The sequence below is a fragment of the Puntigrus tetrazona genome, chromosome 23 (assembly GCF_018831695.1).
Source record: "Puntigrus tetrazona isolate hp1 chromosome 23, ASM1883169v1, whole genome shotgun sequence".
NCBI lineage: Eukaryota > Metazoa > Chordata > Actinopteri > Cypriniformes > Cyprinidae > Puntigrus > Puntigrus tetrazona.
This window is the reverse complement of record NC_056721.1, coordinates 1,326,876-1,338,464: the sequence shown is the minus strand read 5'-3', so window position 1 is coordinate 1,338,464 and position 11,589 is coordinate 1,326,876. Positions and strand designations below refer to the sequence as shown.

Here is an 11,589-nt window from a genome sequence, read left to right as displayed (position 1 = left end):
CAGATTTTTGGGTGAACCGTCTTTTTAATAATTCATGAATAAAGCTGTGGGGAATACAGTCTGTTCAGTGGATTCAGTTAAGCATTTGAAGATTCATCTTTTCAAAAACCATTCTTGGTGACAAAAAACCTCTAGAAAATTAGCCAGACCAGCTAGGGTTGTGCCGATAGACGATAGTATTGTGTGTCGACGATAATCAGAGAGATTGATGATACTAGATGTCTGTATCCAGTTATCCTTCACATCCTTATTTTTGGTTTTATGTCTTCTCCTGTTTCTGTCTAGGGTGCTGAGGTTTGCAGAGTCAGCATACACTCCTCCTGCATATATCTCAGAGATGGAGAGAGTGGGACATCAGGGAGATATTATCCTAGTTTCAGGAATCAAAACCGGTCATGCCAAGCTCAAAGCCAAAATACAAGAAGCAATCTACAAGGTGCGTGTCACTCTCGTGGTTGATTTTACACGTCATGCAAATATATTCTTGGCCATATTTTAAAAATGTTATAACATAGATATGAGTATGTTAGTGTAAGTTCCGTTGAATGTGCTTTTCTGAACCTGACTTGCTTCGGTTGACTCCTCTTGCCTGTTTTTCAGGATGTTGGTGCTGCTGAAGTCAGATTGCTGATTCTGGAAAATATCCTTCTCAGTCCTGCGTATGACATTTATTTGCTTGCTGGCACCTCCATCAAATACAAGGTCCAGAAGATTCGTCAGGGAAAGATTACAGGTGAACGCTAAATCATTTTCTTTATTGTTTATTGCAGTTTGATTTATATTATTAGCCAAAATGAATGAACTAGATTTTCACAATAACATTAATAAAGGGGTCTAAATTGATTTAAATTAAAGGTGCTCTATTGAACTAGAGTCGTTTAAACATTTGTAGGGGCAAGCGTCATGGCTAATGTTAACATAAAGGAGACCAGAGGGCATTTTTTGGAATGGATGTCAATGGAGGAGAGGCTTAACTATGCTGAATTAACAGCTTTGTAGATTAAACAAGTCATATTTTAAGGAATCAGCAATCTGTCTGCTAATCTTCAACTTGTTTTACACTGAGCAATACTTATGGATTATGCTCTTTAAGTTTTAGATGAAAAAAGGCAGTTTTATTAGAGAAGCCACTGACCTTTTTGTGACCAGTGTGAATCATATTACAGCACTTCTCATTAATTTCTGCGTGATCCTCAGACAGTGACTGAGTGTAAAACAGTTCAGTGACGTCAAGGCTGTAATGAGATTGGTTATTGAGGGGCATGTGTCCCACATTAGCTGTTACAATAGTAAGAAAGTAAGAAATGCAGACGCTCTCATCTCCCTATAGTAAGATATCTTTGGTTCATCTCCAGCCAGCTCCAAATCACACCTGCTAGGAGGTTTCTAGTAGTCCTAAAGACTCTACTTGTTTGGTTGATTTGATTAGTGTTGGAGCAAAACTGTGCAGAGCTGTGGCCCTCCAGGAGCTCTTCTATTATATTATATTAATTAACCCTGTTTTCAATTTGAGATTTTGGTTTTTCATAGTGTTTTTTGTGACTAGTCTAAACAAAACATCCAAAAGACACTAAGTGTTTTTCTTTCATAGTACCTTATGTATTTGTTTCAATCTCATTACATACTTTTAAAGGTTGTTTTCTCAAAATGTAATTAGTTTAAATATTGAGAGGAAAAAAGCCCAAACATAGTTTTTGGGTTTGCTATGTTGGCTCTAATTGCAGTGGATATGCTTCGTCTCTTCCAGAGCTGTCCATGCCCTGTGATCAGTATGAGCTTCACCTTCAGAACAGTGTGGTGGCCCCTGAAGGAAAACCAGACGCTCCAGTGGCAGCCCTGGACCGGAGCAGCTCCACGGTGCTTGGGCTTCAGCACGGACACACCAACATCGTGCTGGACCACAAGAGTATCCTTCACACCAGCCACAAACAGCCTGACGCCTCAGTAATGATTTCACTCCACAGTAGCAGTCATTCGTGAAGAAAGGGCTGTTTCTTTAGCATGTTTAGAGATGACTGTGTATTTGCATAAGTTGTTTTGAGTTTTCCTTCATTCTGAATGTCAGGTCTTGGGATGCAGGGCGCCTTGCGACTTCCCAACAGCACCATCTATGTCGTGGAGCCTGGATACTTGGGTTTGTCTGTTTATTAGCCATGCATAATTGTAATCTTATTACTGACATCTTGTAATCTTAGTAATGAGTAAATCAATAACACTTTGAGTTTTTTTTTTTGTCTACTAGCATTCAAGATTCACCCTGAGGATCGCTGGGTCCTTGAGACAGCGAGGAAATACGAGATCTTCATTGAAGTGTTTGATAAGTCAGGACACAAGATTTACCTCTCTGATGTAAGTCAAGTTTGGATGCATGTTTAAAATGTTTTTGATTATATTTAATGTTGTGAAATTGAATGAATCTTCTTCACAGTGTATTATAAGTGGAGAGGTATCTGAAAAGTTAAAGGGTTAGTTCATTAAAAGTGAAATTGTCTTCATTCACACATCCTCATGATCTAATCACTCACAGACATCAGGTTTGTTAGAGTGGTTTGGAAGTGCTCTCTAAATCATGAGTAATTATTACATTCATTTATTAAAAACACATTGGTTTCCTCAATGACTACAACTTTTCCTAGAAGTGAAGCTGAACACGTGGGTTTTGGAAGATTCTTTAACAAATCGTTTTTTGATCTAAATTAAATTCCCATGTTGTGATATGTTTATTATTATTATTAAGCATTTGTGTTTTCGCAGAATATCCGTATAGAAGCCACGTTCCCCACAGAGTACTTTGAGGTTCTGGACTCGTCTGTTAATGGATCTTACCACCATGTGAAAGCTTTAAAACGTGGTCAGACCATCATTGATGGCACGTTGAAAGCGGTTGTTGATCAAGTAGGTTTATGTCTCTTGTTTAAGCATTCAGGGTCTTCCTAGTGGGCTGCTGTAGTTCATTGTAACTTTGTTTGTGTCTTCTTCAGACAGGAAGTGTCCACGCTCTCTCTGTTCCTGTGCGTAATGAGCAGGATGTGGAGATCTATGACCCCATCGTCCTTACTCCTGCCATCCTCACGTTCCCATGGCAGCCTAAAGAGGGAGCGTACCAGTACACCATCAAGGTGCCTGGCAGTGTTTATTTTTTTCATCAGATATCAGTGTCTAATTGCTAATATTGAGGCTGAAAACACAAATGAGCCTCCGTGCATAGTTTAGCATAGATCATTGAATCGGATTGGATCATTAGCATCACGTTCAAAGACCAAAGAGTTTCTATATTTTACCTATTTAAAACTTGACTCTTGTGACCGTTTTATTGTGTACTAAATTGCAATTTTGCAATTTTCTAGGCCGATATGGCTAGGAGCTGTACTCTCATTCTGGCATAATAATTAAGGTATATAAGCAGCGCTTGAAATGCTAATTTGAAAATGCTAACTAATTTCAGGTGCTGTAGTTCTTAAAAACATTGCAGCTTTTTATTTTACGTCGTTCATACACACAAAGATAAACAGAGCATGAATGGTTTATATTTTTCGCAGCTTAATATTTACAGACACTAGTAATGTATTGTTTTGATTTAAGTACACTGACCTACTTTTGATTAATCTGAAATTGGGCAAGTTCCATGACATTGCCCGTTATACAGTAAATTCAATTTTTATGACTGGATTTCGCTATTCTGTCCCACATGAGAAAAATCATAGAGCCCTACATGAGAGAAAAAAAAATCTAGTTTAAATCTAGTTTTCTGCCTGTGGTTGAATTTATGTGTTAATGTGATGTTGCTTCTCTTTCAGGCGACTGGAGGAAGTGGCAACTTCAGCTGGTCATCCAATAACTTGGCAGTTGCCACCGTTACAGTAAGAGGCATGATGACCACGGTCAGAGACGTTGGAGTCAGTGTGATTTATGCCCATGACATGAGAAACCCGCTGCACTATGGAGACATGAAGGTGAATCCCCCAGTCACTTGTGCTTGTACAGTTGTATCCCTGGAGCGCAAAAACAGTCATACATAGCATAAGTATATTTGTAGCAGTAGCCAAAAAATGATCGATTTTTTTTTTTTTTTTTTTTTTGTCAAAAATAATTAGGATATTAGTAAAGATCATGTTCCATGAAGATATGTCCTACCATTAAATGTTTCAAAATGTAATTTTAGATTAGTATTATGCTTTGCTAAGAACTACATTTGGGCAATCTTAAAGACATATTTCTCAGTATTTAGATTTATTATTTTTATTTGATTATTTTTTCACCCTTAGATTCCAGATTTTTGTTGTCTTAGCCAAATTGTTGTCTTAGCCAAATATAGTTCTGTTCACCATGGAAATCTTATTAATTCACATTTCAGATTATGCATAAATATCATGAAAATAAATGTCAGAAAATTGACTCTGGTTTCACAGTAAAAGTCACAAATAATGCTTTGTTTTAAATTACTGTTATGGACTGATTATTCCAGTAATTTCAAGTGAGCGATCAGGTGTAGTGTAAATACAGAGCTGCTGCTGCTGCAGGTGTATGTGATCGAGCCGGTGGGGATGGAGTTCAGCCCGTGTGTGGTGGAGGCCCGCGTGGGCTTGAGTCTGGACCTGCCGCTGCGAATATTCGGTCAGCTGGCTGGAGAGAGAGTGACTCTCAGCGACTGCTCTCACTTCGACATGCAGGTGGACATGGAGAACCACGGCGTCTTTCAGCTGATGGAGGGTGAGTTCTCTTAGATTAGTGGGTTTTATTCAATCCCTCCTCACAGTTTTTCAATTATTTTAATTATTTTAATGTCGGATTTCATTAACCAATGTTCACTCTCTAAAAGCACACATATTAAATTTAAATTCTATACAATTTGTACACAGTACTGTACATTATATAATATGTACCAATGGCTAGTGCATGATTTACAAAGAATCCCATATTCATTACAGTTTTACAATTAAATACTACAATATGTCACCAGCAATAACTAGACAAATTACATTTTAAAAAAATATATAAAAATGTAAAATCTGAAACACACTGTCATAAATGGTGAATTATTCACACTGTAAATAGATTTACTCAAAAAGATTTTGTTGATTTACTCAACAAAATACTAAGCTGACTTTGACCAATTTTAATTAATTGCAAGCATGAATGAAGAAATTGATCTTTCTGCTTTTCTACAATTACAATTTGTATTAGAAAGGTCATAGTTGGATGTTTTTAATACATTCTTTAATGGTACAGGCCATAAAGATGTCCCCAATAATAAAGCATCTCTGAATTAATTAAAGGTATAGTTCACTTTTGAAACTAAAATTCATCAGCTTATCCCAAGATTTTTTAATCAACCGGTTTTGTGTAGGAAATACTAGTCCAAATTAATATCAGTATTTATATCTGTTTTTACACCATCGTGTTCATATGTTAAGTTTAAAATCATTATACAATATGAAGGTGGTTTTGATTCTGTTTCCGTGTTCAGAGTGTGACTGATTTCAATGTTTGTTTGCAGATTGAACAGAACATTATGTAATTCATTTTTGAAGTAGAGTTTTAACATTTTAAGCGTTTGTGTGTCTTCAGGTCGACTTCCCCCAGGTCAGGGCTACTGCAGTGGGGTTCGAGTTAAGGCCTTGACCTCCACTTACACCAACCTGTTGGTTAGCTACACCCACAGTAACGTTCACCTCAGTGCGAAGATCACAGTTGCTGCCTACCCCCCTCTTAGGGTGAGTGTTTGAATATGTTGTGCTTTAAAGCTGGAGCAGGATCAGTGGCATTATCATGAACGGTGATTACCATGCTTGTTTTCTCTGACAGCCGATTGACCCAGTGTCTGTGGCTGTGGTGACGCTAGGCTCCTCCAAAGACATGACGTTTGAAGGAGGGCCCCGACCCTGGGTGCTGGAACCCTCCAGGTTCTTCAGAAACCTGACGGCTGAGGACCACAGCAGCGTCGCACTGTCTCTGTATGGACCCGCCTCGCGAACATACTCCAGGCATCTGGTCAGAGCCACGTGCCAAGCTCTGGGAGAACAGGTCAGAGGAGCCAGTGATGTCATATCCTGTAGACCGTCCTCTAGTGTTTATCAGCCATTTTGAATGTAGTCTTAGTCCTGTGTCAAATTTACTTTTTAGTTGTTGTCATATTCAGTCAATAATTGTGATTGGGCAGGTCTTAGCAGTGACTGTTGGAAACCAGCCCACTGTGACGAACCCCTTCCCTGCTGTGGAGCCAGCTGTGGTGAAGTTTGTGTGTGCACCTCCGTCACGTCTCACTCTGACACCCATCTACCTGAACCCTCAGCTGGATGTGTCCTGCCCTCTGCTGCAGCAGAACAAACAAGTGGTGAGCGCTCAAACTCACAGACATAGAGGTAGTCTTATTAGGACAGGAAGTTCAGGAGTGTTTGTGCTTGTTCTGTAGGTGCCAGTTTCCAATTACCACAACCCAGAGCTGGATGTGTCAGCCTTTGACCAGCAGGGCAGGAAGTTTGATAACTTCAGCTCTTTGAGTATGATCTGGGAGTCTTCCAAAGTTTCCCTGGCGAGCATCGAACCAACCATGCCCATGCAGCTACACACACACGAGGATGACAACAAACAGAAAAAACTCCACGGTACATCTTGCTGATTACTGTAAACCATTGAGAAAGATAAAATATAAGTGTGTATCAGGAATAGATGTTATTTTAGCAACTTAACAGACAAATACTTAATTGTCTGTTGCAGTTACATTTACCTTTCACATTCTAAGACTAAAACAAATACTTAAAAAAGGCATGGCATTAAAATTTTATTTAATAAAAAAAAGATAAGATGTGGCATACACCACATGCTGTATTATGTATTGACTAATAAATTACAGAAGGTTTAGCAAACACTGTGGAACCAAATACATTTAAAAGAGCCTCACTATGTAGTGCAACATCAGGTAAATCGCAAAAATCAACAGGTTTTTCAAAATTAAAACTGGCGACAATGCTTGTTTTTATTTTTTGCCAATGATAACTATTATATTAAAACTATCATTGTTGCCATTGTCTTATCAGTATTTGGCTCATCACCAGGTTATACATCTGAAACTGCATATTTATTGTTTATTGTGTGATGTTTTCCACAGGTCATCAGATGGTTCTTGTCCATCGTGAATCAGGTGTGGCGGCCATCACTGTGACCGCAGTCGGCTATCAAACATCTCACCTAGAGGCAGCAGCCGTTCTGAGTGGAGTGAGTTCATCTGTAGCATCCCATGAAAAGCTGAAAAGCCATGAAGTAGTGTAGTGCTATTTTTATTTTTTTTTTCTCCTGATAGCCATTGCAAACCTGAAGAATATTTATGTCGATATGACATGTATAATTAAAGTGTAACGTCTCTGCGACAGCTTTAGCCCTGATGCATGGATTAGTGTTTGAGAGTCACTCGTGGCTGAACTAGTGCATCATTGAATTGATACGGTGCACTTTTGAACTGGTATTGTTCATTATTGAACTGATTGGGTGCACTATTGAACTGATCTAGCTTTATGGTGCAATATTGAAATTGTATCGAACGGTATGGAATAAGTGAATAATGGGATTTACTTCCTGTTCCAGAACTCTTTATAACTCGATTCACTATTATGACTACAATAGTCAGCCAGCAACCAATTACATATAGTTGACTAGTTGGTTTGTCTAGTAGTCTAGTCTTTGGTTTAGATTAGGCATCAAACCAAACATGAACACTGCCTGAGGCTCAGGGAGTGGCTGCCCACCATTTTTGGAGAACAAGTACTTTCGCTTCCTCAGCGGGACGATGCTCTCTAACCACACAATCACTACAGTTACTGTTGCTAACAACACAACTAACCCACACAGGAAGCTGAAATGGTGTTGTCTCAAATGACGGCTCTGTTCAGACACCTTGCCAGCTACTTTCTAACAAAGGCTAAAATTATTTTGAAAGACTTTATGGACAGCAGCTCGTTTTTATGGTCACACACTAGTGCCATGTATAGAATCGTATTCCTGTGCTAATCATATAAGCATGTCGCTGCATTAACAATAATTACGAGGACATTTTTTAAATATTAAAATAATATTATATGAGGACCAATATTATCAAGATAATCATGGTATAACAATAGCAAAGCTGGCCACATGAAATAATGATAGGTCTTCTGGGCAAAAAAATGTCTTTTTCTTTTTTTTTTTCTATTTAAAGTTGTGTTTTGGGCCATTATTCTTTGGTACAGTATCTGTCAAATGAACTAAAACTGAAAGCACGGTATGACTTCATCAAGTTCAGCTCATGATCCGATGTTTTCTGCTCCTCAGAAAGGCTCCGTTCACACTGAATGAACTCAGTGAACTCATTTATTGCATTGAGCTTAGCTTGCATTTGGAAACTAATGAATGTTTTTGTAAACCTGGTTTCAAAGCTGAAGTTTTCAGTTCAAATAAAAACTCCTGCTGTTTTCGTCAAAAAAAAAATTCTTAAAGCGCAGTATGAATCAACAGCTAGCTGTTTAAATGCAGTCCAAATTCAAAATATCCCTTGAGTGTAGAAAATAGGAAAGAAGTATGGTAAGTTCCTTGCTGTAATGCGAAGCAAAAATAATATAACTGTGAAATGTAAATTTTTGTGTATTTTACAGTGCAATTGTTCTATTGCTGTCATAGGAATTACAATAATACAGCATTTGTATTATATTCTGATCTGTTTGGCTTCCTAAAACACTAGTGTGACTAGTTTTTCCTAATTTTTAATTTGTCTGATTTTTTTTTTTTATAATTCTATAAATATCGTATTGTGGACTTTATATTGTAATATTATCATATTGTGAGATTTTCAGTCATTATTGAGGTGCTGTGTGTAGTTGAGACCTGACTGATGTAAGCTGTGTTTGTGTGTGTTAGTTTGATCCTCTGAGCCCCGTCTTTGCCACTCTTGACCTGCTGTTAGTGGAGGACGTGAGGGTGACCCCTGACACCATCACCATATACAACCATCCTGATGTGACGGTAAGCTCACACACCTTCCTGATAGATCTGATGGTCTCGCAGTGTTCGTCAGGTGTGTGTGTGTGTGTGTGTGTGTGTGTGTGTGTGTGTGTGTGTGTGACACTCCTGTCTTCTCCTCTACAGGCCGATCTGGTCCTGCAGCAGGGTTCGGGTTATTTCTACGTCAATGCGAGTGTCCAAGGAATTGCAGACGTCATGTTCCAGGAGTCCCAGGGAATTGCTCAGGTAACCAAGAAAATCTGAAATAGCTCATTTTTTGCAGTGGTGGGGTACAAATTTGATCCTTATTTTAGGGAGAAAAGCAAAGCACATGTGTTGTCAGAGATTTAAGGGATCATAGACCTGTAACTAATCAGTATATTCAATCTAATCTATTAAACTAGTGTAGAAGACCCATAAAGCTCTACTTTATAATACAGCAAAGGATTTATTTTTTCAGTAGACTTGAAAAATGTCTGCTTTTCATTTTGTGAAAAATACAATAAAATCCTTTGTATTTTTATGAAAACAATTTCTTTCTGATGTTCTTTCCTTTTGAATAAGATGAATGTTTAAATGTAGTGAATGATCTGTAATAATAATGAATTGCATATATATATCTATTGAATGTATTTTCTTTTAAAATGGACATTAATGCCACAATCTGTCAAAAAGGTTTTATTTGTTGAACCTGGAGCGTTATTTCAACAAAGTATTGCAAAAATCCATACACACCCATATTTTCTAATATTTCTAGTCACTGTTAAGGCTGGTGATTGTTGTCTGTTATATTTGTGTGCTAAAATGAAAAAAAAAANCTGTCTACACTATATCATTGGTTAATTACGTGTTTCTTGTGGTTTAGTCTGAATGTAATCTCATTTGGTTGTGGCTCAGGTGGTCCCGGCTCAGGCGGGGGTCCTGCAGGTGATGGTTCATGACCTCTGCTTGACCTTCCCTTCTCCTGCTACGGCAACAGTTCACATCTCTGATATTCTGGAGGTTTATGTGCGAGTGGTCGACAAGGTTGGTGACAACCAAAAACAATAAACGTTCATATGTTAAAATAACGATTTCAAAACCTTCCCAAAAACAAATCAGTTTTGAAATTCCATGCATTTTATGAATGCTTAATCAAAAATAAAATCCTGATGACACATTCGTTTCAGGTGGAGATCGGCAAGTCGGTGAAAGCATATGTTCGGGTTTTGGATGGCAACAAGAAGCCTTTCCTGTCCCGATATTTCTCTGTCATGGACCTGAAGCTGAGGGCAGCGTCCTCCATTATATCCCTTCAGTGAGTTATCCTCTCTAGATTAATCTAGAGCTTAATCTTCTGCTGTCTGAGAGAGCTAATACACCTCTGCTGTTTGTCAGAGCTCTGCCTGATTCGTCAGAGGAAGATACGGACACATTTCTGGTCAAAGGTCTGGTGATCGGACAAACTAGCGTGTCTGCTGTTGTCATAGACAAGAATGGCAGAAAAATCACCTCTGCACCCCAGCAAATCGAAGTGAGCCTCTCCTGTGCCATCATTTACAGCTTTATGAATGCTTTGCGCCAAGCTTAATGTGTATAGATTAGGTATAGATAGGTATAATATGTTTTTTGCAATATCATTTGGGGAACTAAATCTTTACACTAGGAGTATTAGCTCCAGATCCTGTAAGAAGATTTACTTTTGGTCTAATCTTCAAAACCCAGTCAGCAGTCAATGCTGTTAACTGGTTCTGGGTGTCAGACCATACTGGGTTTTTATGTTTATTTTCTAATGTGGAATAATTTGTATATCAATATTCACTATACAGCTGTAGTACTTAATGGCTGCATGTAAATAAAAGAAACAATAATAACAAAAAATAAAAATAAAATTAATCCCAAAAGACAATGTAAGCTACTGAAAATTCAAATGACATAATGGGTGCCTTTTTTTAATGTTTGTTTGTTTTTTTGGGGATCTGTAGGTATTTCCTCCCTTCAGGCTATTGCCTAGGAAAGTCACTCTAATAGTCGGAGCAATGATGCAGGTAACTAATCCTTCTTTTCCTACACACCTGAGGTGTTTTTCCTCTTGTCTAGTCTGATGTGAGTGAACATATCAACACACAAAACCTATTATTTGATCTTTTTGTTTTACCACATGCATTTTTAAAAATAACAATTAAATGTAATAGTTTTATCAGTTTTGTCCTTTGTCACTATGACACGACGCCTACCAACTTTATTGTTTTGCTAATGCTGTTTGCTATTGTTCTGATATGTGCTTTATGATACTATTAAACAGCCAACATCCTAGTAATACGCATATTAACTAAATAGTGACAATTGTTTTCGTGTGCTGTCACAAATCAAGTGAACGTAAAACACATGGAAGTGTCTATGAAGTGTGTGATTAGAGATGGACTGACTGGAAGCCTTGCATCTATTCATTTGTAGATCACATCAGAGGGAGGCCCACAACCCCAGTCCAACATCCTCTTCTCTCTGTCCCACGAGAACATCGCCTCTGTCAGCTCTCTGGGGCACGTCAAGGGTCTGTCTGTGGGCAACATGAGCGTGACCGGCGTGGTCCAGGCGGTCGACACAGAAACCGGCAAACTGGTGGTGGTGTCGAAGGTG

General features: G+C 38.4%; 1 protein-coding gene across 1 annotated transcript in view; it reads left to right on the top strand.

Annotated features, from left to right (window-relative positions):
* LOC122329156 (nuclear pore membrane glycoprotein 210-like) overlaps nucleotides 1-11,589 on the top strand; it is a 62,446-nt gene that overhangs the window by 6,102 nt on the left and 44,755 nt on the right. The window contains exons 6-26 of the mRNA XM_043225357.1: nucleotides 233-436; nucleotides 601-733; nucleotides 1,748-1,906; nucleotides 2,066-2,134; nucleotides 2,243-2,349; nucleotides 2,755-2,895; nucleotides 2,982-3,119; nucleotides 3,798-3,953; nucleotides 4,521-4,710; nucleotides 5,569-5,714; nucleotides 5,806-6,024; nucleotides 6,161-6,334; nucleotides 6,413-6,605; nucleotides 7,109-7,215; nucleotides 8,887-8,991; nucleotides 9,115-9,216; nucleotides 9,868-9,996; nucleotides 10,140-10,267; nucleotides 10,348-10,483; nucleotides 10,935-10,997; nucleotides 11,407-11,586. Coding sequence (XP_043081292.1) covers nucleotides 233-436; nucleotides 601-733; nucleotides 1,748-1,906; nucleotides 2,066-2,134; nucleotides 2,243-2,349; nucleotides 2,755-2,895; nucleotides 2,982-3,119; nucleotides 3,798-3,953; nucleotides 4,521-4,710; nucleotides 5,569-5,714; nucleotides 5,806-6,024; nucleotides 6,161-6,334; nucleotides 6,413-6,605; nucleotides 7,109-7,215; nucleotides 8,887-8,991; nucleotides 9,115-9,216; nucleotides 9,868-9,996; nucleotides 10,140-10,267; nucleotides 10,348-10,483; nucleotides 10,935-10,997; nucleotides 11,407-11,586 — 2,979 coding nt within the window. The remainder of the gene's footprint in view (nucleotides 1-232; nucleotides 437-600; nucleotides 734-1,747; nucleotides 1,907-2,065; nucleotides 2,135-2,242; nucleotides 2,350-2,754; nucleotides 2,896-2,981; nucleotides 3,120-3,797; nucleotides 3,954-4,520; nucleotides 4,711-5,568; nucleotides 5,715-5,805; nucleotides 6,025-6,160; nucleotides 6,335-6,412; nucleotides 6,606-7,108; nucleotides 7,216-8,886; nucleotides 8,992-9,114; nucleotides 9,217-9,867; nucleotides 9,997-10,139; nucleotides 10,268-10,347; nucleotides 10,484-10,934; nucleotides 10,998-11,406; nucleotides 11,587-11,589) is intronic.